A 26,567-nucleotide genomic window follows, 5' to 3' on the forward strand; every position below is an offset into this window, starting at 1 on the left:
TATTCGATCCCATTGTCAGACCATGTATCTCATTTTTCTTTTCATTTTTAAATTTTTGAGACGGAGTCTTGAGTCTTGCTCTGTTGCCCTGGCTGGAGTGCAGTGGCATGATCTTGGCTCACTGCAACCTCTGCCTCCTGGGTTCAAGTGATTCTCCTGCCTCAGATTCCCAAGTAACTAGGCACATGTCACCACACCTGGCTAATTTTTGTATTTTTAGTAGAGACGGTGGCGAACTCCTGACCTCTGGTGATCCACCCGCCTCAGCCTCCCAAAGTGCTGGGATTACAAGCGTGAGGCATTACACCTGGCCATGTGTCTCATTTTTCTAATGCTTATCATATGTGAGCCAATATAACCCAAGTCAGGGTTATAAACCCAAAGGTGCAACACTAATAGAAGAGTGATTCAGTTCTCTGCTCATCTCACATAGTCAGTGGAAACATAAAGTAAGTATTGAAGATTTATATGGGATGGTGATCATTTTTAGTTGGTCTTGAGTTGCTGGATGGAAGAGTGATAAGTCTTGAATTGCTAGAGGAAAGAGTGGTAAAAGAAAATTGATATGGTTTGGCTCTGTGTCCTCATCCAAATCTCATGTTGAATTATGATCTTCAGTGTTGGAGGAGGGGCCTGGTGGGAGGTGACTGGATCATGGAGGCAAACTTCCCCCTTGCTGTTCTTGTGATAGTGAGTGAGCTCTCATGAGATCTGGTTGTTCAAAAGTGTGTAGCATCTCCTCCTTCACTCTCTGTCCTGCTCCATTATAGTAAAATCTGCTTGTTTCCCATTCGCCTCTGACATGATTGTAAGTTTCCTGAGGCTGCCCAGCCATGCTTTCTGTACAGCCTGCGGAACTGTGACTCAAAACTCTTTTCTTCATAAATTACCTAGTTTCAGGTAGTTCTTTATAGGAGTGTGGGAACAAACTAATTCAGAAAATTATTTTCTGCCATTTAACTTTAAACTCTAAAGGTATGTTAACGGCAGAGCAGAGACACAAAAACTGTCTTGGTATTTATGTAAGTTATGTTAAGTATGTCATTATACTTTCATGTATTGATAGACATGTACTTTGAAGAACTACGGCTTGATAATTATGTTATAATGAAGCACAAAAACAAATAGAGAAAACTGGCAGATTTACAACTTACTTTTATAAGTTATTCCCAATGTGACCCATGAAGCCATATAATTGAAGTACAGAAGTTGCTCAAGAACAAAGTTATTCTCCTTTTCATCTCGAATACTCAGAATTTGTGATTTTGGATCTGTTAAATAAAAAATAGTCAATAATTTTAATAATTACTTATCTAGAACACTTTGATAGGTTTAAAACATTTTAATTCTCACTTTAATATACTTCAAACTTAAACAATATCAGACAATTAGAAAGATATGTAAAATAAAATTATGCCATTGTACTAATAGGTTAAGGAGTTTTCAAATGTTTGATGTTAAATTTGGTCTTATGGTATAATAGAAAACTAGTAGCTGAGTAGAGAATTTAAAACATTGATTCACTTCACATTCCCCTATTTAAAGGTGATTTTCAGTTGGTATAAATCACCCATAATAATGATAGACTGTCAAAGATTACTCTATAATAATTAAAACCTCTTAGATGAACTATAACAGGGGTCCCCAACCCTCGGGCCACAGACTGGTACTGTTAGGAACCAGGCCTGTTAGGAACTGGGCTGTGCAGCAGGAGGTGGGCAGCAGGCAAGCGAGCATCACCACTTGAGTTCTGCCTCCTGTTAGAGCAGAGTGGCATTAGATTGACAGAGGAGCACAAACTGTCTTGTGAACTATGCATGCGAGGGATCTAGCTTGCACACTCCTTATGAGAATCTAACTAAGGTCTGATGATCTGAGGTGGAACAGTTTCATCCTGAAACCATCCACCCCTCCCTGGCAGTGCCAAAAAGGTTGGGGACTGCTGACCTATATGACAGATCTTCCTTTTCCTTAGTTATCAGTATGAGGGTTAAAAGGCTTAATATTTCCCAAAGGGTGTTCCTCACAAAATTAACAAGGAGGTTCCAGAAAAGATCTACATGGATTTTTTAAAAAGTTTGCAAACATTGGTTTAAACAAAGTTAAACTCGTTTATTTATGCCAGTATTTCTTAAGGTATATGTTAATGTACATTTGTTAATGTCCAACAGGAAGCTATGGTGTCTAGTGTTTCTCAATCTTTTTCTTTTTTGTTGGTTATTTTTTTCAACCTTATTCTAAGGATTTTTTGCAGAACATCTCTCAAGACTAATGTTATATAGAGCATGCTTTGGGAAATAATGGTTTGATATTTTCTATAGCAACTTTCACTAAGTTCCTTGTTCCATTGGTTCCAACAGTTCCATCATTCGGAAGTCACAAATCCTTAGTGGATCTCATAGGAATTATCTGAAGACTCTTGAGAGCTGAAAGTGTGAAATGTGCACATCTTTAAGCTTAGCTGCTGCTTTGTGGTGTGTCTAAGCTTTTGACTGCTCCAACTAACCTATTTTCACTTCCTCTCTTGTGTGCCATTTCTTTCCCCCTTCCTTTTTTTTGGAGATAGGGTCTCCCGTCATCCAGGCTGGAGTGCAGATGGTGTAATCACAGCTCACTGCAGCTTCAACCTCTTGGGCTCAATCATCCTCCCTCCTTAGCCTCCCAAGTAGCTAGAACTACAGGCATGTGCCATCATGCTTTTAATTTTTTGCAGAGAAAAAGTCTCACTATGTTGCCCAGGCTGATCTTGAATGCCTGGCATCAAACCATCCTCCCACTTCAGCCTCCCAAAGAATTCGGATTACAGGCATGAGCCAATGTGCCTAGCCCATTTCTTTTCCTTTTAAAGAAGAACCCACCTTCCTTACAAACATAGACTAGTTCTTGAATGGATGAGTAAAGAAAGGAGTTATGCCTATACTTTCCACTTTAACTAACACAAATTTTAATACTTTGTCACTGATAATGTAGATATTAGGAGATGAATATTTTTGACATCTAGTTACTAGTGCTAATTAGAAATATTTATAACACAGAAAATTTTTTTTAATTAGCAAAATACAATAAGTAATGACAGTACAATATACTTGATATGGTTTGGCTGTGTCCCCATCCAAATCTCATGTTGAATTGCAGCTCCCATAATCCCCAAGTTTCATGGGAGGGACCCGGCGAACTGAATCATGAGGGTGGGTCTTTCCCGTGCTGTTCTTGTGATAGTAAGTCTCACGAGATCTGATGGTTTTATAAAGGGCAGTTTCCCTGCACATGCTGTCTTGCCTGCTGCCATGTAAACATACCTTTGCTTCTCCTTCGCCTTCTGCCATGATTGTGAGGCCTCCCCAGCCATGTGGAACTGTGAGGCCATTAAACCTCTTTTTCTATATTAATTACCCAGTCTCGGGTATGTCCTTATAGCAACGTGAGAATGGACTAATATAATACTTACTCAGTTTCTGGCATTTAGAATGAACTTCATCCAGTGTTGTTGCCATATGCCTATTCTTTGTTATTATGAAATTGTAGCAACAGTTCTGAAATGGTATCCATGGAGTATTTAGAACAGGAGATGGACATTTAACACTGTCAACTGGTTTGACCTCTTTTTCAGTCTCATCTAGAAAAAGAGTTAATGGTAAGAATTCTAATTTGAGATATAAATGTTAAATCCTGTTTGCAGTCATTAGGCTTGATTTGTAGGAAATATTCAGGAAGCCAAGAAGTAATATCCTAGTGAAGCCTGTCTCTGTTTATACTCAGATACAGCACACAAAAGCCAGCTTTCTATAGGAAGGAAATTACTTGACACAATTTTCTTACCCCTGCTGTGGCGTGGAAGAATGTAAAAAGTGAGGTGCTATTAGGTTAAATGCAATTTCTGTCTTCCTGCATTACCAAATGTCAAGTACAAGGGACCACCCCTAGAGATACTGTACAAACACATTCATTATTAAAAGTCACCTAACTATAACTTTGAGAATTCGTTTTCAAGTTTCTGTCTACTGACACTATTAATTTTAAAGGAACATTTAAATGAAACACTTGATGTTCTAAGTAAGTTATTGCTTTAACTAAGTAAAACAGAAATAATATTTAAAATCTGACATCTACAGTATCTGATTATGATCTTTTTCCATTTTCTGAAAACGCCATACATTCACAAAGATACAAATATAAACATATTCCACTCAAATAAATTAAACGGATTTAATATGTGGCAGAGATCACTCAGTATCTCTCCTGGATCACAATAAGTCCCTCTGTCCATGAAGCAGTGTCTTCTTTCTACCACAAACCACAAATGTGACCTTGACAGTTGTAAAAACACTTCCTCTGACGGGGCTAGAGATGGCACACCTGACTCAGGCTAAGTTCATGAGATTTTCTCTAAGGATTTACAAAGTGAAATTTAGAAATTGTCTCAACTCATCTCCAGTTACAGGTTCAGCTCTATCCCCGTTTTGCGGATCCTGAATTTCCCCTTGTTTTAAGCTAGCTTGAGGTGGTTGCTGTTACTTACAATCAACTGAATCTTTTTTTTTTTTTTTTTTTGAGACAGAGTCTCGTTCTGTCGCCCAGGCTGAAGTGCAGTGGTGTGATCTCGGCTCACTGCAACCTCTGCCCCTCCAGGTTTAAGCAATTCTCTGCCTCAGCCTCTGGAATAGCTGGGATTACAGGTATGTGCCACCATGCCCGGCTAATTTTTTGTATTTTTAGTAGAGAGGGGGTTGCACCATCTTGGCCAGGCTGGTCTTGAACTCCTGACCTCGTGATCCACTCGCCTTGGCCTCCCAAAGTGCTGGGATTACAGGTGTGAGCCACCGCACCCGGCCAACCAACTGAATCTTAAGAGTGACTCATAAAAATCATGTTAGTTGTGATGTTATGAATCACAAAAGAATTCTCACAAGTGTAAGCTTTCTACAAGTATAAAGATATGCAGAAAGAGGTAGAGTAACAATGGGACTTTAAAGTGTTAATCCCTATTGTCAGCTAACGTAAAAATAAAACATGCTTAAAATAACCCATTAATAATAATATATTTAATATATAATTCTGCTTGAATACAAATTTTCACAAATGTTCCTACAAAAAGACATGACTATAATTTCTTCACAATTCCAAAACCAGATTTTACAAAACCACTCCTCAGAAATTTTACCACTTATGAGACTGTTAATAATTTAAGAATTAAAATATCTGAAATTCACATACTTCCTGAATAGTAGCAAATAGCACCTGATTGATTGTCATTGCAATCAGCTGTTTTCCAGAATCCATCAGTGTCTAATATTACACAGTCTTCAAGTTGCCCATTAGTTTCAGCCCAGCGACTAAAATGAAGACGTTTCCCATCTGACCAACCAAAGTTGAGTTCATCCTGTAAGGAGCAGAAATACATTTCAAGTGGCAATATTCATGTTATCCCTTTGTATTATTTTGACTCCCATGGTCAATCTAATGATTTTTATTTATTTTTTTATATTTAACACACATTTACATACCATTTACTACATGACAAGCATTGTTCTAAATGCTTTATAAATATTGGCTTACTTAATCCTTGTAACAACCATATGAGGGAGGTACTATTATTATCTCCATTTTAAAGACGAGGAAACTAAAGGTATGCAACTTCGCAAAGTCCCACGAATACAAACCACACTGCTGGGCCTCTCTTCCAGGCTGTCAGTCCCTAGAGTCTATGTCCTAACCATTATGCTATGCTGTCTCACACATAATTGGATCCACTGGTTATCAGAAATCAGAAAACTAAAATGGGATGAGGATCACTATCGGCACTGATTAGATCAGAGACAAACTGGTGTAGTGGAAAGAATATGGGCTACAGAGCTAAGCCCACATGGTTTTGAATCCTGATTCAGTTACTTACTAGCTTTTGTGTGCCACGTCTCCAAATTTCCATCCCCCATCAATGAAACCAGTGTGACACTTAACTTCGTGGGGCTGGAATTAATGGGATAATGTGTAAAGCCTGCAACTCAGGGGCTAGCTGGCACACAGAGAGCTGGTGGTTCCCTTCCTCTGAAGTCCTCAGGCACGTGGATGTCACACCGCTGTTTTCACACTTGTTGGGGAGAGAAGCTTCTTCATTCACTAGACTCTGCTGTGTGCTAGAAGTCTGTGAACATCTGCCTTTACACCTTGCCAAGGTCCTGACCACCCATCTAGGTACAGGAGATGGACTGTGGGGTACAGGCCTGTCTGAGCTTCCCCACGGTGCTGCCAGAGCACCGGGCCTTACATACCAACTGCTGAGTCTGGTGCTGGCCTAACAGACCCACTGAGCTAAGCTTTCCTGAATCCCAAGACAATCTACATCACTAGTTTATTTGAAATATTGAATGAAGCCACACTTAGTGAACCATAAACAGCAACACAGTCAAGCTTCAACACCACTGGCCGCTTCATTCTGAAATGTTCATGACCAGAGTTCCAGCTGTAATCCTAGCCCCTAACCCTAACCCAGTCAGGGCCTAAGCCACTGTGGCCTCCGGTGTGGAGGCCGCGCGACTTTGCCTGCACTCATCCATACTGCCCTGCATTTCTTCCCCTTTGAGGCACTCCCCACCTAACCCTGTCCCTGATCCTTTGGAATTTCCATTCCATCTAAATAAATCATCCCACACCTTTTATCTTTTCATTGAATACAAAATATTAAGACTATAAACATCTTTTCACTAAATTCTTGATCTTAATTGATCTTAATTTAACTCTGGCTAGAACGCTCACACATTGTTGGTGGGATTATAAATTAGTTCAGCCCCTGTGGAAAGTAGTTTGGAGATTTCCCAAAGAACAAAAATAGAATTACCATTCAACCTAGCAATCCCATTACTGGGTATACACCCAAAGGAAAAGAAATCGTTCTGCCAAAAGACACCTGGCCTCAAATGTTTATTATAGCACTATTCACAACAGCAAAGACATGGAATCAATCTAGATGCCCATCAACAGTGGATTGGATCAAGAAAATGTAGCACACATACATGATGGCATACTGTGCAGCCATAAAAAAGAACAAAATCATGTCCTTTACAGCAACATGGATGTAGCTGGAGGACATTATCCTAAGTGAATTAATGCAGGAACAGAAAACCAAATACCACATGTTCTCACTTATATAAGTGGGAGCTAAATATTGGGTACACATGGACGTAAACATGGGAATGATAGTGTCTGGGGACTCCAAAAGTGGGGAGGGAGTGGAGCAAGGGTTGAAAAACTACCTATTGGGTACTGTGTTCACTCTTTGGGTGACAGGTTCAACTGAAGCCCAAGCCTCGGCATCCCACGGTGTATGTATTGTAACAAACCTGCACATGTACCCCCTGAATCTTAAATAAATACATAAATCTGGCTTTTCCAAGGGAATAATCTCCTTTCAGCACCCACGGGAAGGCTATTTGATATTCTATTCTCAGATACCACAGGGGCTGTGAGAAAGGAGTAGTGGCTATTTTTATCTCCTTTTATTTCCTTTGAGGATTATTCCCTTTGTATCACTGCAAACTCCCCATGACATTCACTGAGGACTTGGTCGCCCTGCTCCTCCCTGACATTCACTAAGATGTCCCAATTCTTGCTGTCCTCCCGGCCCTACCATTAACTTGGGATGCCTGTGTTCATGTTTCTAAGCCTTCTTGACTTCCTTTAATTCTATGTATTTTTACTTCTTCAAGCTGGGTACTTGAGTGACCCACTGCATGGCCACACTCTGCACTTTACATAACCCAGAGCTGCCTCCCCTCAGACACTGTAAAGGCCAACATCATTTCCTGCATGAATTTATAGAAAAATAACTGCTCTCCCTCTCTCCAGCTGCTTGCGGCCTCCCCAGCCTTCCACACAGTGTCTTCTACTTAAACGAAGTCTTATATTGTTACTACTCTGTTTAAAATCTTTCAGTATCTTATCATTGCTTTCAATGTAAAGTATTTATTAACATCCTGTCATTTTCAAAGAATTAAGGCAGCTATTAGGATATATAGTTAAACAGCTACACAGAATATGTTAAAATTAAGGGTGAAAAAGAAAAGAGAACCATAGGTAAAGGTTGGAAATAGGATAAAAAGTAAGACCCAAACCATAAGTTGGGGGGAGTTACAAAATAGTCTGACTCCAGCTATCTAAAAAATAAATAGGTACACATAGAAAAATAACTTGAAAGATCCAGACCAAAATATTGAATCATGTTTATTTTTAGGTACTGGAATTACAGGTGACTTTAATTTTGTTATTTTAATTTACTGACAAATTTTCTACATTGCAATATTGTTTTTGTCTCAAAAGATTTGGGGTGACTGAAACTAGGAAATGTAATCACTCATTGCTTCCTCACAACAGACACAATGACGCATTTCACAGAATTTCCAGCACTGAAGATAAAGCAAGTAAAGCAATGCTATGAAACAGTTGAGACTGTGAGGACTGGGTAAGCAGCCTTCCAATCTCCTGGCTTGATCTGGGTTAATTTAATTTAATTATTTATTTAATTAATTTATTTATTTAAAGATGGAGTCTCACTCTGTCGCCCAGGCTGGAATGCAATGGTGCAATCTCGGCTCACTGCAACCTCCACCTCCCAGGTTCAAGTGATTCTCCTGCCTCAGCCTTCTGAGTAGCTGGGATTACAGACACCTGCCATAATACCCAGCTAATTTTTGTATTTTTAGTAGAGACAGGGATTCACCATGTTGGCCAGACTGGTCTCAAACTCCTGACCTCAAGTGATCCACCCACTTTGGCCTCCCAAAGTGCTGGGATTACCGCCGTGAGTCACCATGCCTGGCCAAACTGGGTTAACTTTAGAATACGCCATGACTCAGAGAGACTATTCTTTAAGCTATTCCTAAATGCTACTTTTAATTGAGCTTCTGATAACAATTCTTGTTTTTCCACCCATTCTTCAATTCAACTCTGAGTCTTCAATCACATTTTTTCCATGCAGCCCTAGATATACAGCCCTGGTATACTTTGGGATATACCATGGCTGGGAAAAGAGGTGGCCTATACTGCCAATAGGAATACCACAGCTTTATTTAAAAATCCCTTATTTAATTATAGCCAAAACTTCAGCTGTGTAACGATTCCAGTTTGTGCTACATGTGCAGAGGTTAGTGATGGGAATTAATAGGAGACTAGCATCCTTTTTTTTTTTTTTTTTTTGAGAGAGTCTTGCTCTGTAGCCCAGGCTGGAGGTAGCATGATCTCGCTCACTGCAAGCCTCAGCCTGGTTCACGCTTATTCTCTCGGGCCAGCCTCCGAGGTAGCTGGGATTACAGGCGCCCACCACCACGCCTCCGCTAGTTTCTTTTTTTGTATTTTAGTAGAGACTGGTTTCAAATTCATGTTAGCTGTGAATGGTCTCTCGATCTCCTGACCTCGCGGATCCACCTCACTGCCTCCCAAAGTGCTGGGATTACAGGCTTGAGCCATCACACCTCGGCCTCTTTTTTAGAGTCTGCTCTGTAGCTCCAGGCTGGGAGGCAGTGGCACGATCTTGGCTTACTGCAGGTTCTGCCTCCTAGGTCCCGGTTCAAGTAATTCTCCTGCCTCGAGACTAGCATTCTTTGTTGGGCTATGAAATGAATGAGAAGCCCCTGAGACATCTATCTAGGATCAGCACTTAAGATGGAGGAAAACATTATTCAACTTCCTTTTCAGAGTTGCTTAATTTTACTTTGCTGAATTTTTTCTTCTTAGAGACTGGGGTCTTGCTATGTAGTCCAGGCTGGATTTTAACTCCTGGGCTCAAGTGATCCTCTTGCATCCAGAGTAACTGGGACTACAGGTGTGCACCAGGTGCCCAGCAGTGCTGCTGATGTTGAAAGAGATGGAAGCTGGGTGTGGTGTTTCACGCCTCTAATCCCAACACTTTGGGAGGCTGGGGCAGGCGGATCACTTGAGGTAAAGAGTTCAAGACCAGCCTTGCCAACCTGGTGAAACCCCATCTGTACTAAAAATACAAAAATTAGCCGGGCATGTTGGCACATGCCTGTAATACCAGCTACTGAGGAGGCCGAAGCATGAGAATCGCTTGAACCTTGGAGGTGGAGGTTGCAGTGAGCTGAGATTGCACCACTGCACTCCAGTCTGGGTGATAGAACAAGAACCTGTCTCCAAAAAAAAAAAAGATAAAGAAAAAGAAAAAGAAAAAAAGTGAAAGGGATGGAAAGGACTCTTTAAAACTATCCATAGTGCTTCCACACACCCAACCACATCTGATTTTTAAATTCTTCTCTTATCTTTTCATTGGCTGAAGAGATATGGCAGCTTCAGATTCTAGCTCAGTCTTTGATTAGAATTAATAAAAAGAAGTGCTCAAATATATATATATATATCCACTAGAACCTTTTCCTCATTTAAACAATGAAGTACTAGATCTTTCAATAGTGTAAAGATAATTGTCTCTAAAAAACACATATTGCTGCTAGGTGCCATGGCTCATGCTGGTAATCCCAGCACTTTGGGAGGCTGAGGTGGGCAGACTGCTTGAGTCTAGGCCTTTGAGACCAGCTTGGGCAATACGGCAAAACCCTGTCTTTACAAAAAATACAAAAATTATCCAGGTATGGTGGTGTGTACCTGCAGTCCCAGCTACTCAGGAGGCTGAGGTGGGAGGATCGCTTGAGCCTGGGAGGTCAAGGCTGTAGTGACGTGTGATCGCACCACTGTACTCCAGCCTGGGCGACAGTGTGAGTGAGCTCTTGTCTCAAAACAAAATAAAAAAAACCTGACATATTCCATGAAATTTACTGGAGTAAGATTTTCAGGTCTCCTGTTTGTTTTAGTCTGCTATGAGAGATGCTATGCACAATAAAAAATGTCACTTTCCATCTCCCAGTCCCGGCAGCTGGGACTGAAAACTTACATCTTGACTGAAGAGTCCGATCCATAAGGAAGAGTTGTGAAGGAGCGCCTGCACGCTGAGGAACGCCTGTTGGTAAGGGTCCGTGATGCTCACCAGCTGCATATTATTTTTCAGACATTCCTTTTGAGCGCCGTGCCAAGTCAGAGTCTTTGGGATTATTTTGTACAGATTATTTAGGTATTTTACAGTTTCTGAAGCATTCTGCAAGGTCTGTCTGCCTTTAACTTCTGCATGTAAAAGAAAACAACAACAACAAACCCTTCCCCACACTCTGCAAGTTATGGGACATTTTTTTCACATTTCTCCCCATACGAATCTACTTTAGATATTATTTACCTATTTATTTTATATTTTGGGTGAGAGAATTAGGTATGTCTTGCTGTATATCTTAAGTAAAATGTGTGAGCTGCAACGTTTATTTTCTAAAATCAGAACAAAATTCTTTTTTTTTTTTTTTTTTTGAGACGGAGTCTTGCTCTGTCGCCCAGGCTGGAGTGCAGTGGTAGGATCTCAGCTCGCTGCAAGCTCCGCCTCCCGGGTTTACGCCATTCAGAACAAAATTCTGTTTCATTTGTCTGATTTACAAAAGAGAAAATCTGCAAATAAATGTAACCTGCATGATCATGTCGTGTTGGTGCTAAATACCTCTTTTGTTTGAACTGCTTCAACAAGGAAGTAAATGTATTAAGATATCTCCTTACAAAGTTTTCACCTGGGAGAGCTAGCATGGAGAAATGTAAGAAACCATCCAGAGAGGAGGTATTTGAATTATTGCTTTATAGTAGTACTTTGGTAATAAAGGAGTTAGTTAAAAACATGGAAAAAATGGGTAAAGATTAATTTAGCAAAAAAAATTCCGCCAAAGCACATGAAATATCTACTTACAGTTCTCATTACATGACAAAATTTTTTCTTGATCATTTCTTAAAAACACATTGTGATCAATGAAAAATAATGTAATACTTTTTAAAAAATATATTTTTCAAAATATGGATGATTTATACTTTTAAGTATGCATTCTACTTTTATTTGGATTATGGAAAGGCCCAGTGATCTTTTTATAATGTTTCAAATCCCCACTTGTTTATTTTTTAATGCTAAATTTAACAGTGAATACTATTAGTGGACTTAAAGCTCAATACTGCACTCAATTAAAAATATGAAGTTTTTTCTTCTCCTTTTCCCATAATAAAATGTAAAATCTGAAAAATGCCAGAGTAGAAAAAAGAACAAAATTCAATTACTATCATGGGATAACTCCTATTAACAAATTCCATCAGATACAATTAATTAATTAAATTATAGCAAAGATCCTTTAAAAAAATCACATCCCATTTGATAAACTCTGACTCGCTAAGCCAATATGGATTTAGCCATGCTGAAATTTTAAGCCATATGATTATAAATTAATATAAATTCACTTATAGTATTAAAAATTTTTTTCAGCTTTTATTTTAGATACAGGGGGTACATGCATAGGATTGTTACATGGTGTATTAGACCCAGGTGGTAAGCACAGTACCCAATAGGTAATTTTTCAACCCATGTTCCCCTCCCTCCCTATAGTAAGTGACTGTATATATCTAATAGCATAAAGTACCATAGTTATCTAGATAATGATTGTTACCTGAATATTTCTGACAGAGAGACACAAAGTGGCGTTCACTGCAGGATGTAAAATTCCACGTCCCAATAAACGGTGATTTTTGGAGGTTGAGAATTAGGGCACAGTGGTAGTGAGACTCTTCCTCAAATAACTAAACGAAAAGGTAAATACATAGATGCAATCATGTAACAATGGTCTGGAGATCCTAGCAAGAAAAGTTTAGATTCTAGATTGAATTTGTCCCCCTATAAAAGAATTCCATGAAGGACCTGACCATGACATTTCTCAGAAAATCTTAATAAACTTTCAAAGCATGGATAAAGGGCAATTAACTTTATAAAAAACAAAATAGTGGCAATCTTGATAAACATATTTTTAAAACAGATTAACTGTTAGAAATAAGACAAAACACCTCCAGTCACATTTAACACTCGACTACAGTGTAAGTAAGCAAAACATAATGATTCAACTTATTAGATTTTTACAAACTTTTTGTAACAATAAGCTGCATACCACATAACAGAATATACCTTAAAGCTTTGATCCTATACTAGTCACTATAAAAATCTCCATATATTAAAACAAAAGTATCTAGATTTCATTTTCTGATCGCAATCAATAATATTAGATATGAAAATTTATTCTAAGTGTATTATCCCTATACTTTTCTGTGTGTTTCAAACATATTGCACTTAGAAAAATAAGAAAAGTAAGTTTATATCAGGAGATACTGACCAAAAAAATGCTACTCAGTAAATAGGAAACCAAAAATGAACGAAAATAATTATAGGAAAGAATAAAACAAGAAATGTCAAAAAAAGAGGTATGGGTAGAACTTTATGTGGAGCCAAATGTGTATTATTAAATGTATTCTCTTTTTTTAAAGGGAACATGAACTGAATTTCATATAGAAGATTGGAAAATGAACAAAAACAGAACCCCAAGAAAAATGGGGTAGAAAAAGGTGGAAATAGTATTCATAACACAGGTCAAGCAATAGGAGTAGAGGGTGGAAAAGAGAGTGAACAAAACAAATAACATGCATCTGTTCTGTAAAAATGTAAATAATGCAAAGTAAAAATGCAAGCAAAGATAATGGAGATTTTTAAAATACCATAAGCAACTTTACTTCAATACATTTGAAAATCTAAATTAAATAGACAACTTTCTTGAAAAATGCCAATTAGCAAAATTGTCATAAGGAAAAGTGGAAACACCAAAATGTACCAATGACTTTGAAAGAAATGGAAAATTAATAATGGCTTTTTTTTTTTTTTTTTACTATCAGGTACTATTGTTAAAACTTTAAATAAATTATCTTATATAATCCTTATGTTGACCTTATGAGGTAGTACAACAGTATTAAAGTTTGCAGATAAGAAATTGAGGCTTAAGAAAAGTTAAGTAAACTTCCAAAGGCATAGTAAATGGCTGAACTGGAATTCAAACCCAGGCAATCTGACTCCAGAGCTTGGGCCCTTCACTGTTGCACCAAATTCCTTTATCATTAGAGTATGATCTCTGCAAAGAACAATGTAGTGTATATTTCAAGATAGATAGAGGAGAAAGTTTTGAATGTTATCTTTACAAAGAAATGATAAATCTTTAAAGTGAGGAATATGGTAATTACCTTGATCAGATCATTTAAATGTATGAAAGACTCAGGTATTTCACAGAGGTGTAAAGAGTACTGATTAAAAAAAACTTACATTTTCTGGTATTCTCAGTCTCCTACTAACCAATAATGGGTGAAAGTTACTGTATGTCAGCTCTCTGTTATCCGTCCATTTGTTTATCCTTTCATAGGCAGTCCAGCGCAAACCAATCCATAAAGTAGCTTCCATATCCGGAAGCAAGGATGTAATAAAGTCTGTTAGAAAGAGATTTTTAAAAAGCATTTGATTTATTCAAATTAAAGATATACTAAAAATGCCAATGAATATCTTTTGTTTATCTATCAAGATAGTCTTCTGTTCCATAAAAAAAGAAGTTTAATAAGATTTTTTGTATGTTAATTCCTCATAGCCTCCTAAAACTAACCTGGCCCCAGATCAGAATAAAACATGTTTCTCAAATAATTCCAGTACCTTGTTCGATCTGGCTCAACACTGAAGGAAGGGTGCCACCATAGGAGTGACAGGTATCGCTTGCTTGAGAAAATGTGAGAGACATGGGTTTGATCTTTAGAAAACACTGCAAACAAAGACATATGTGAAACATGAGATTCCAGACACAGGAAAGCTCACACAGGAAGTAAAATGCTTCATCTTTTAGAGGGCTGCTAATTTTCGGTCTGTGAGATATGGTAATTTGCAATGTAGTACCATAAGAATTCAAGTTTATGCTCTCATTAATTTTTTATTTTTTTAAGAGACAGAGTGTCTCTCTGTTACACAGGCCAGAGTGCAGTGGTGCAATCACAGCTTACTGTAACCTTGAGCTTCCTAGGCTCAAGCTACCTTCTCAATTGAAACAACCAAAGAGTGGTCTTCAAACTTTCATATATATATAAATATATATCATATCTTATATATAAGACACATATAGAACATATAATATCTTTTATATATAATATCTTTAAATATATATATTTAAAGATCTCTCATTTATTAAGTGCTTCCTATGTGTTAAGCAGTTTGCGTAGTATTATCTCATTTAATTCTCACAACGGAGAGAGAAACTGAGGCACAGGGACATTAAATAACTTGATCCATAAGTGAAATAGACACACAATAGTAAGGTCAGTATTTATACTCTGTTCCACCTGATTTCAAAATCTGTGTCCTTAATCATCATCTCCTTATATCAAGAAACACTGCTGAAAAATTCATCTTTGGCAGGATATATTAATTCAAATTTATATCAGCTATGCAAATTAACACAGTACTATTACCTCGAGGAATTAAAAAGATTGTCCTAATTTTAAAAAGTTAAAATGTACCCCTAACTTTACTACAGATCCTTCCAGCTGTCAGATACATCTTTTTTCCCTTTTTCACATTATGATCACCTCAGTATAGAGTGGTATGTCCCAAATTGTGTTCCTTGAAACATCCTACAAAAAAATTTTTTTCCAGCTTTCTTATAGACTGGAGTGGTCAATGAGCCAAGCTACCCAACATGGACAACCTCATCGGGTAACTTCTAGAAAAGACCCTAGAGAGAACACCCTGAATTTAAGCTCAGAAGCCTTATATTAAGGATGGCAGAGCAAAATCACAAGAAGCCTGATTTTGAAGACTTCATGGTGTTTCCACACAAACCTGCTTATCTTCAAATGTCTTTAATGTGACAGAATAAATGTTTTAACATACTGTAGCAACCTCTTTTCAGCAGCCAAATGCATTTCCTAATAGATACGTATACCAAAATGGATTATGCATCTCGAAGAGGCAGATACAGAATGCAGCATTTCTCTAACCTATTTAATCATGAAACCCCCATTTGGAGGCAAGATCAATGATTAACATTTTGTAGCATATGTGTAGTCCCCAAAAAGTAGTTTGTGAAATGCCAGTCTAATTTGATTGGCAGATGCTGCTTGGATGTTCTCCTTGAGGGGAAAAAGAAAACACAAGCCAGAAATTAAGTCAGTTTCCTACAAGGCCATAGAGATAGTCCTGACTATTCAATGCCTCCCAATCCATCAACAGATCAACCTGAGCAGTTTAAGTGTTGGTAGCAACAAAATAGAAATGCTGCACTTTAAAAGACCTGTAGGCATGACCAACTTGAGAATTAATTCTTGATATCATCCACGGTTTCTGGCAACACAGAGGGCCAGGTGGGATCCTGAAACATGTAGAGTTTATCTCAGTGATGTTGTCACTAATGGGTTGCCATTCTGCCATAGGCTATATAACCAGCATGGAAGCAATCATTGTTGCATAATGTAGCAATTCTCTTTTTACCTTATTCTGAAAAGGAATCCATTGCTCAGAACATTGCACTTTAGCTGCAGAATCTGGGCTGTATTTCTCTAATGAAGAAACATTATATTTTTCACAGATGAAGGGCAACTTGGTATTACAGTCTGTTGGTTTACTTAAGTCTGAGAAATGAAAAGCAAGCATTACTATGGTGAGAATTTTTCAGTCAGTACTTTTTTTTTTGAGACAGAGTCTTGCTCTGTTGCCTAGGCTGCAGGGCAGTGATGCAACCTTGGCTCACTGCATCGTCCGCCTCCCAGGTTCAAGTGATTCTCGTACTTCAGCCTCCCAAGTAGCTGGGATTACAGGTGCATGCCACCACACCTGGCTAGTTTTTGTATTTTTAGTAGAGACGTGGATTCACCATGGTGGCCAGGCTGGTCTCGAACTCCTTGCCTCAAGTGTTTTGCCTGCCTCAGCCTCCCAAGGTGCTGGGATTACAGGCGTGAGCCACCACGCCTGGCTAAGTCAGCACATTTTAAAAGCAACCCCAGTAGTAAAGAAAGGTTCTTGAAATCAATCTTTCCCAAATGTTTAAGATATATTCCCTTTCTTCTCTAGCCACTTCTGTCTTCTATGATTATTTTTATCTGTAGGTTACAGCATACCAATACTGTCTATGAAACAGCACGCATTTTGTGTGACTATCATACCATCCCAGGGTGAAGGCAGGAGGTAGGAAGTTGAAGGGGCAGTGTAATCAGGGGAAGGGGACCTAAACTATATTTTAGAACTGCTGCCTGCTTATCTTTGAAAATTTGCTTAGACACTTATCAATTAGGAAAGTGGTAAGTTTATTTCTAAGTAACTGCTTTAGGATAAAGGAAGTTAAAATATTCACAGTGAAAAGTACCTTTATTTGCATTGGGGATTTGAGCTATAGTTGTTAATAATAAATCAAAATAAGATGAAGTGACCAAACATATAATCAAAAGGAAAACAAGATTAAGCTAGAAACTGAACCTGAAGTTCACATATTACAAAATCAGCATTAAAGGATTTGAATTAACTTTACCGATAAGCCAAGTCTTGGCAGACATGTACAAGCATTCCTCTCCAAATGTCACAGGAAAGCGGTGCCATGGATATCGTGAGCTAAAAGAAAATGACAGATTTGACAACTCGTAATGTAATTAGGTGTTTCATTTTTTTTTCTTTTTACTGTAAGTTATTTTATTTCTAAATTTAATGTTAATACCATCATTCTCTACCCCTTTTTTCTTGATGCTAACATGCAAAAGGGCTTGGTTTCTCTAATTTAGGCAGTTTATGGATTAATGTTCAAACTACTTATAAACAGAAATCCATTTAGTAAAAGGAACTGCTTCTTTTAAGTGATAACTTTACAAAGGTAGAATCAATGATGTCACCTACTAGGTAAAATGATCATCTATTGGCTGCTCGTTAATTCTTATCCACCACTTCTGTCCATCACCAGATATCTGAAAAACAAGCCAAACATCCATGCTTATATGTGCTGAGCTTTCTTGAGGGTTTTGATTCAAATACCTTGTCTTACTGTAATCACTAACCACTATAATTTCTAGACATTCCTTACTTAGATTTCAAAATTATACAAACCAGGACCTTGTGCTAAAGAGTAGTTGAAAACTCTCTGTATATTTACAGATCCTATTGTGGGTACAGGAAACATGATAGCTGTAATTATGGGCATATATTAGTTAGACTAATACTTTAAGTGGGCATACAGTATCCTACTGCAATTAATTGTAAATTTAAAAATACAGAAATTATTTTTCTTCCCAAAGGCTATTTTGCAAAGTTACTTATTAGTAGAAACAGAAACTCAAGTTAACTGTAAAGTTGACTTTTAGTAAAAAATGTGACAGGGAATTAGAATCATTTATATTATCTACTGATGTTTACCTTATAAAGTGACATTTATTATTAATCTTGTATATTATAAACATAAGCAATTCTACTTAATTTTTCTAACATGCAATAAATTTGGATGTTGTGAGGCAGATCTGACATTAAAGAAAAATTTAACTTTTGTAGATTTTGGCAAAATTTTTGTAATATTTTTAAATGGAATAAATATAAAAATAAGAAATATATTTAAAATACATTCTTTTAAATTACATTTGCTATTTTGTTTTTGATGGCTTTTAGTCCTGCAAAAGATGTTATAGTAGCAAGAAAGCTGTGATTGCTGGCACAGTACAGGACGGCTTCTTCATAGTTTAGGTGAAGATCAGCAACAAACCAATATTCACTTCCTTCAATTATAAGTGGAGGTCCATGAATTCCAGCACGCTCTAAAGAAGAAGAAGAAAGAGATTAGAGTTATGACTATGCAAAGCAAACTGTGTCCTCTAAGCATGAGTTAATGTTCAGAACTATAAATAGTAATTCAGATTACTAGCCCTCTCTGGCTGGGGCAGTACTGACTACAAGGAACAAGAGATTCCTGAGCCAGTGACTCTGCCATTCCCCTGCACTCACAGGGAAAGAAGAAACCATCCTCATCACCTCATCCCATACCAGTCACTCACCTTCCTTGCCTGGAGAAATTTTGTCTCACTTGAAGATGTACAGAGAAGAATCTGGCACTTAAATAATTAACTAAATGCATTAGTGACAAGGGAAAAGCAGCTTTCGTTAAATTTCAGTTTTCTTAACTCACCTGGATTGTACCAGTCTGGTGTTTTTGGAGTACGGCCTGTATGAGGAAGAAAGCAAGTGGCATTAGTACTCAATGACTGATCAGGGTATACTATAAGTAAGGCCTTTAATGTAGCTCAAAAGGACTTGCAGTATTGTTGAGGCTTGTCCATTTCTAGCCAAGCCATTTCATGTTTTGATCACTTTAGTTGTATTTTGTGGGGCCAATGCTAAAGCTGCTTTAGGAGCAATCCAAAAGGCATATCTGTTAAATATTAATGAAGTATTTCTAGCAGTCTTTTACCTTGTGTCACAGAGGTCACAAAAGAAGTGCAGATGGATAAAACATAGCTAAGAATTAGAAAGTAAAAACAAGTAAATAATGATATTGTATGTGTCACACAGAAGCATAAGAAATAGGAACCAAAATAATCATCATTGTAAAGTGAAGTTATTCAGGAACCACTTCTCCATCTAATGAAACAAATAACTATTCTATAAACTTAGGTTGATAGAGTCCATTGTCTTCCAAGATATCCTTGGAAACAACATACAATGCTCCAATGTTGAATCTTTTGAGAAGATGAGACATAACTGAGAGGAAAATAATAAAAGTCACTGAGGATTCTCAGATGGAAATGGAGGAAATATGGCATGCTACACAGAATTCCGGGTTGGAAGCTGGGGAGGTCAGTGTGCAAATGCCCTTATGCATTTTGCTGCTATGGTGTTTCCGATGAATTGCTTAACTCCCTCTGAGCCTTGATTTTCTCCTCTATGAAAACGAGATGGCTACCTGACTCACAGAGAGTGAAGTCACATGTGACGCCCTGGAGGAAGCGGCCAGCACAGGGCCAGGCACAGAGCAGTTCCCCATGGGAGCCTATTTGCTTTCCTCCCCCTTTTCATTCTGGCCACAGATCACATTGGCTTCAAGTCAAAGACACCATTTGCTTAATTTTAGAAATTACAGAGTAAAATAGCTAGTCTTAATTTTGGTGTGGCATGTGAGCCTCAGGCAGGCATCAGAAGACCCAACTCAGAGGACTGCCTGCATAGCCAGCATCTTTAGTCTCTCTGAGCCAATTCGATTCGTATTGGATAATTTCCAACAATAACGTTGCAAGTCAGTTCAAAATGTACATGGTTTCTTGTCTGTAATCTTGTCAAAGGCTTCTGATTATTTGTGTGTGGGGGAGGGAAAGCTATGTCTAACCTTTAAATATCTTTAAATTGTGAGAAAAGTAGGATGCAAGGTGTTTTTTATACAAGATTACAACATGTATGTGTGTATAAGGCATCAAGAAATACAATAAAAATAGCTATGTTTGGGTAATGGCATCATAGGTAATATTCCTAAAAACACTTTTATGAGCCTTATTTTTGACACAGTTTTCTCAATTAAAAAAAGAATATTTAAAAAGTACAAATATCCACTGTGGTTGAGGTTACCTCAAATTTACAGGTTGTCAAAATATCTCTTTTAGGGAAGACAGGATTCATTAGAACCAAGTAATAAAAAGGAAGAGCCAGAGAAGAGGCATGGTGATTTAGGATACATAAGAGGAAAACTTCTTTAAGAAAACCAGAAAATACAGATGAATACAAGTTGAGAAAACTTAGGCTGCTCTAATAACCAAGAAAATATCCAACCAGCTGAATGTATCACATCATAACTTAGAAAGTTATACAGTATAGTCAAAAAAGGTTGAACATAGCATTTAAACCCTGGAGCAAGCAATCATTGATTGCTTCAAGTGATTGAGACAGACTGAGAACAGGAGCTTAGTATTTTATTTTCTTTCTGCATGGGGATCATAGAGGTGGAATTCTTTAGGTTTGTTTGATTAATTGATTTATATTTGCTAAGTGGGTTAATTCCTTTCTCTCTTGTTAAAAGTATATGTTTAAAAATATATATACTCCTCCACATGCCCTTCATACTATTTTCTGTGGTGACTAATTTGCCATTTCTAAGGTTGCCCTTGTTTAAACTCTGGGGTCTGCTCTGCTGCTCAAACAGGAGGTGGGGGTAGCAGCTCCCATCGAGGGCACCTTGGTTGGAACAATGACACTGTCTGTGGAATGCTAACAAATGCCAAGAGTAATCGGAGGCTCACATTAACACTTCAAAACAGAGACATTGTCCGAATTAATTATGTACAAGTTACTTTTCCACTTGTTTAAAGGATATCCAAACTGGTTTTCCTTTGTCCCTTTTTCGGGTTTAATAAAATAATCAAGAATAACTCAGGCATAATTTATCCTTTAGAAAAACCCATCAACACAACTCTCTCTCTCTCTCTCTTTTACAAATGGTTTGACAGTTTGCCTTTGTGAAAGAGATTCGCTACTACCTGATGTCACATCTGAAGCTCTTTTAACTATTTTAGGGAAAACAGTCTTCTAATAGTCACTTCCATGATGTGAACTTCGGGTTCTGTGAGAACTTGTAGGAGGATACACCTTTAGTTTCAACGATCTGTTTACATTCAGTTCAGAGATTTATTTTAAAACCTTCTATGGGTTTTCTGCTAATTAATTTAATACAGCCAATGTCTGCTTAAAAATAATTTGAGGCTGGGTGAGGTGGCTCATGCCTGTAATCCTACCTAGCACTTTGGGAGGCTGAGGCGGGCCAATCACTTGAGGTCAGGAGTTCGAGACCAGCCCGGCCAACATGATGAAACCCTGACTCTACTAAAGATACAAAAATTGGCTAGGTGTGGTCATGGGTGACTGTAGTCCCAGCTATACTGGAGGCTGAGGCAGGAGAATCACTTGAACCTGGGAGGCAGAGGCTGCAGTGAGCCAAGATAGCGCCACTGCACTCCAGCCCGGGAGACAGAGTGAGACTCTGTCTTAAAAATAATAATAATAATAATAATAAAATAATAATAATAATAATAATTTGAGAATTAAAATCTTCTTGACATTTTTCTTAATATTTCATATTTTCCTGGAAAAAGTGAAGTAAAATGGTATCTACATTTCTCCCCACTCTCCTTTCTGTTACCAAAGGCTATACTATCAATCTAACTGGCTTCTCAAATTTGAATTTATATAAAGTATTAGCAGTTTTGTAGTTCATTGAAAATTGCTTCTAAATTTTACAGGGACCTGCCACATTTCTATTTCTTGACTTCTGCCTTATTATTCCCAAGATTATCTTTATTTTTTCATTTTGCATCAAAATAAAAATTAAAATGATTCTACATTTCTCCTTTTGCTTAAAATAATTTCATCCAAAATCTAATCTCCCTAAATGAACCTTACATTTTATCTTCTATGCAAATTTTTGCATGATCAAGAGTAAGATGTCACCAAATTTCAATAAGCTAGCCTTCTATTGGAAGCCAGAGTCAGGCAGGGGGTGCTCCACATATCAATTGCATCATCATAGGCTTTTAGGCCTTAGAATTATAGATCACAATGCTCCCCTAGGTACTTTGAACTGAGCATTCACAATGTTAACATGAGAAGGTTGTGAAAAGTAACAATTACCACTTACCTTTTGGAATTTGGCACACCCATTCAAGTTTTGTATCACAAGCAAAAGGCCTCAAATAAATAAATTCTCTGTCATCATAGAAATGCCAGCCTCTTCGCCATGGCCTATGAAATACCTAAAAGAGGAAAAGTATTGCAGAATATTTTGAAGTTGATACATCCCTTATGGAACACTAAACTGTAAGCCCTATGATCTTGATCTGTATTTTAGCTCTAGCACCTAAGATATTTGTTCAATAAATGAACACATGAATGAATGGAATATTTAAACAGTAATACCCTGAGCAAGAGCCTTCAAAGGGGCTAATAAGGGAAATATGTTGTAAGGTTATGTTTATGTCCAAAATGCAAATTTTCTCCCCCACGCCTGACAATTTTTGTTAGGATATTTATTTCAGAGGTATCCAAGCACCAAGCTGTGATCAAATTAGATCAGAGAGTGACATAAAAGTCCAGCCTCAGCGGCTCAGGCTCCTTCTCTGGTGTTACCATGCCATTTCTAGGATTTTGCCCTTCTCCAGGATGGCTCACTACAAATCCAGTTAGCAAGCAGGAGAAAAAGGATAGGGGAAGGCATTACTCGGGAGAGCATCCATCACTTCTTGGACTATTTTCTCTCAAGACCAAGTTTGTGGGGGTTCTGTGGCAGGTGAGGTAAGATTTTCCTTACAGAACACTGCCCTGGTTGGGCTTGTTCCTGATGCAGGTTGCATTAATATCTCTTTATTTATTTGGTAGATTTTCAAATCTCTCCATACTTGGCAACTCTATTTCCCTAGAACAGTTTATTGTACCAGTGTTCTCAACACTCCTACAAATTCCATAAGCTTCTCTGAAGTTCTCACCTTTTCTTATGTTAAATTGGGAATCTATAAAAATGCCATGTATTACACAGTTTATTACTAGAAGAGTTACTTTGAAAATCGTGCTTTCCTGTGGCTTTGAGTTCTTATTTGCCTCAGCCTTCCTGTAACATTTCTGGTCAGCCACCTTGTTCAATCTCTTTCTTGGACTACAAATCAAAGATATTACCTGATGTCTCCTCCATCTTCATCTTTTTTCACTCTATATGTTGGCAGTTCCTCCAAATTCACTTCTTGGCCCTTATTTTTTTTTTAAATATACCTTTTCCTTTCAACTTAGGACTCTTGATCTCAACTTACCATAGCATACATCTTATAGCTAGCTTGGATTCAAAATATCTAAACTAAAACATACAATTTTCTCCATAAATCAGTACCCTTTCTATTTCTATAAATGCCTAGTCATATAGCATAGTGGTTAAGAGTACCACACCCAGACACACTTGGGTGTAAATCTCAGTTCTTTCAGTTTAAATTTACTCCATGTAAGCTGAAGTAAATTACTCACAGCTCGAATTTCCATGAGAGATGAATATAGTAATAGTGCCTACCTCACAAGATTGCTTATGTGCTGTGTGACATATGTGACATGCTTAGTACAGTGGCTGGCTGATAAAGGAATTAATCAGATCAGTGTTAACTGCTGCCATCATCATCATCACAACCACCATAGACCATCACCATCACCATCATTATTATTGTCTCATAATATTCTTGTTATTGCATAAAACTTGTATTTCGCCTGGCATAGTCCTTACTCAATGGTGTCGTAATTGCTTGTTTACTTGTCTTTATTTTCTACTAGACTTTAGTTTTGTGAAGACAATGGCTATGCCTTGTACCTTGTCACTGTTCTATCCCCCAGTGCCTCACTGACCTCTTGGACTGTTTATGAAATGGATACATGAATGCATTCTGCAAAGGAAGATGCCTAACCGGTCTTTTATGCCTTCCAATCTTACCTGTTGCATGTTGTCATCTGTCTCAAGATGAATCTTCCTCATACCCTCCTTAGTTCATGTGACTCTCCCTACTCAGAAACTTTAAAAAATGCCCTGTTGCCTATCTAGAAGTATAGAAATTCCTTAACGTGGCATCAATCTGATTTCCTAATACTGTTATCAAGGACAGCACCAATGAAAACTTCTTGATCTGTATGCTGTTCTCCTCACTGCCCTCTTCCTTCCACTCCCACCTTATTTTATGCCACTTTCTCATACCATCCCCTCATGAGAAAGCCTTACTCTATCCCATCTGTAGAAACTCTATCCATCCTTAAAGTCCCAGTTCAAGTCCTACCTCTTTCTGGAAATGGCCATGGGACTCACTTCCTCCTCTGAATTTCATTAGCCTTCCTCAGCCCACTCATTAGGAGCTTATTACTGCATGGTAATGAGGGAAGTTTTCTTGAATATGAATTTTATCCTCTCAAATGAAGTGTAAGTTAGGCTGCTGAGGGCCAGGCCATGGGTGTGCTTATCTCTCACCACATCTAACATCATGCTCCACACACAAAGACACTCCATGGATCCATTACTTGATTGCATATGATGATGGATTTATGTTTTAAATATGCAGATTTTCCAGCACTGTACTGACCTTGACAGCAGCACAGTCTCTGATGTCATAATCCTGCTGAAACTCATTTGGCATGATAATAGTAGACACCTAAAAAGACAAGAGACGCTTGAGAATTTAAGACTGATGTATAAATATTTGCAATTTAGATGTAATTTAGGCAGCCTTAATCACTCAAGTGTGTTCATATGCCACAGAAAGAAAACTTTTTCATCTCTTTTTTATATCATGATGCTGAATCATGAGAGGACTTAGCAAATGGCATAATGTCATAAGTTTCCAAACAAAGGAAGCCACAGTTTCAGAAGTTGAGGTTAATGGTGTATTAAGTTCGCTACTGGAGTCATAGAGAATCAAGCTTGCAAAATGCTTTTCTCATTTTTTTTTTTTTGCACGTGTTGAAATGCTTGTTATTTGATTAACTAATCTCAGGTATGCTCCAATTTAAAAATAAATTCAAGGAGTTTTACATTTAGAAAGAATAAAAAACGAGGTGACACAACTGTAATTTGGAGTAAATATTGAATATCTGAGAATAGTTTTGCTCCTATAACCATTACATTAATATCTCCTTAGGATAATATAAACACGTGGAATAATAGCAAGGATTTTTTTAGAGGTTTCTTCAAACAAATAATTTCCTCCAATAAGGATACTTTTGGCCAGGCACAGTGGCTCATGCTGGTAATCCCAGTACTTTTGGAGGCCAAGATTGGCAGATGGCTTGAGCCCAGGAGTTCCAGACCAGCCTGGGCAACATGGTGAAACCCCATCTCTACAAAAAATACAAAAATTAGCTGGATGTGGTGGCATGTGCCTGTGGTCCCAGCTACCTGAGAGGCTGAGACATGAGGATCAATTGAACCCAGGAGGTTGAGGCTGCAGTGAGTCACAACGGCACCACCGCACTCTAGCCTGGGTGACACAGCGAGACTCTCATCCCCACCTAGTCCCCCCAGAAAAAGATATTTTATTTTTTGTATTACTCTTCCATATTTAGATAATAAAAAGAATAGCTTCTCACTATAAAAATGAAAATAAATAGCATAAAGAGAAAGCTTTGAAAACAATCACTTGTGGCCAGGTGTGGTGGCTCACACCTGTAATCCCAGCACTTTGGGAGGCTGAGATGGGTAGACTGCCTGAGTTCAGGAGTTTGAGACCAGCCTGGGCAAAATGGTGAAATCCCGTCTCTACAAAAAAATATAAGAATTAGCTGGGCATGGCTGAGCACGGTAGCTCACGCCTGTAATCCCAGAACTTTGGGGGGCAGAGGCGGGTGGATCACAGGGTCAGGAGTTAGAGACCAGCCTGGCCAATATGGTGAATCCCCATCTCTACTAAAAAATACAAAAATTAGCTGGGCGTGGTGGTACATGCCTGTAGTCCCAGCTACTCGGGCAGCTGAGGCAGGAGAATGGCGTGAACCCGGGAGGCAGAGCTTACAGTGAGCCGAGATCACACCACTGCCCTCTAGCCTGGGCAACAGAGCGAGACTCCTCTCAAAAAAAAAAAAAAAAAAAAAAAAATTAGCTGGGTGTGATGGTGGGCGCCTGTGGTTT

At 38.1% G+C, this 26,567-nt stretch overlaps 1 protein-coding gene across 5 annotated transcripts in view; it reads right to left on the bottom strand.

The window, feature by feature from the left end:
* The window catches only part of LY75 (lymphocyte antigen 75), a 97,577-nt gene that overhangs the window by 30,590 nt on the left and 40,420 nt on the right, over nucleotides 1-26,567 (bottom strand). For all 5 annotated transcript variants that reach the window (XM_031651811.1, XM_031651812.1, XM_031651809.1 and 2 more), the window contains 14 exons: nucleotides 25,027-25,095; nucleotides 22,566-22,680; nucleotides 19,077-19,112; nucleotides 18,533-18,708; nucleotides 17,804-17,871; nucleotides 17,445-17,524; nucleotides 16,412-16,551; nucleotides 14,588-14,693; nucleotides 14,210-14,370; nucleotides 12,522-12,651; nucleotides 10,895-11,121; nucleotides 5,215-5,380; nucleotides 3,449-3,616; nucleotides 1,155-1,271 (listed from right to left, as the gene is read on the bottom strand). In XM_031651811.1, the coding sequence (XP_031507671.1) occupies nucleotides 1,155-1,271; nucleotides 3,449-3,616; nucleotides 5,215-5,380; nucleotides 10,895-11,121; nucleotides 12,522-12,651; nucleotides 14,210-14,370; nucleotides 14,588-14,693; nucleotides 16,412-16,551; nucleotides 17,445-17,524; nucleotides 17,804-17,871; nucleotides 18,533-18,708; nucleotides 19,077-19,112; nucleotides 22,566-22,680; nucleotides 25,027-25,095 (1,759 nt within the window). The remainder of the gene's footprint in view (nucleotides 1-1,154; nucleotides 1,272-3,448; nucleotides 3,617-5,214; nucleotides 5,381-10,894; nucleotides 11,122-12,521; nucleotides 12,652-14,209; nucleotides 14,371-14,587; nucleotides 14,694-16,411; nucleotides 16,552-17,444; nucleotides 17,525-17,803; nucleotides 17,872-18,532; nucleotides 18,709-19,076; nucleotides 19,113-22,565; nucleotides 22,681-25,026; nucleotides 25,096-26,567) is intronic.

Source organism: Papio anubis, chromosome 10, assembly GCF_008728515.1.
Source record: "Papio anubis isolate 15944 chromosome 10, Panubis1.0, whole genome shotgun sequence".
NCBI classification, from domain to species: Eukaryota; Metazoa; Chordata; class Mammalia; order Primates; family Cercopithecidae; genus Papio; species Papio anubis.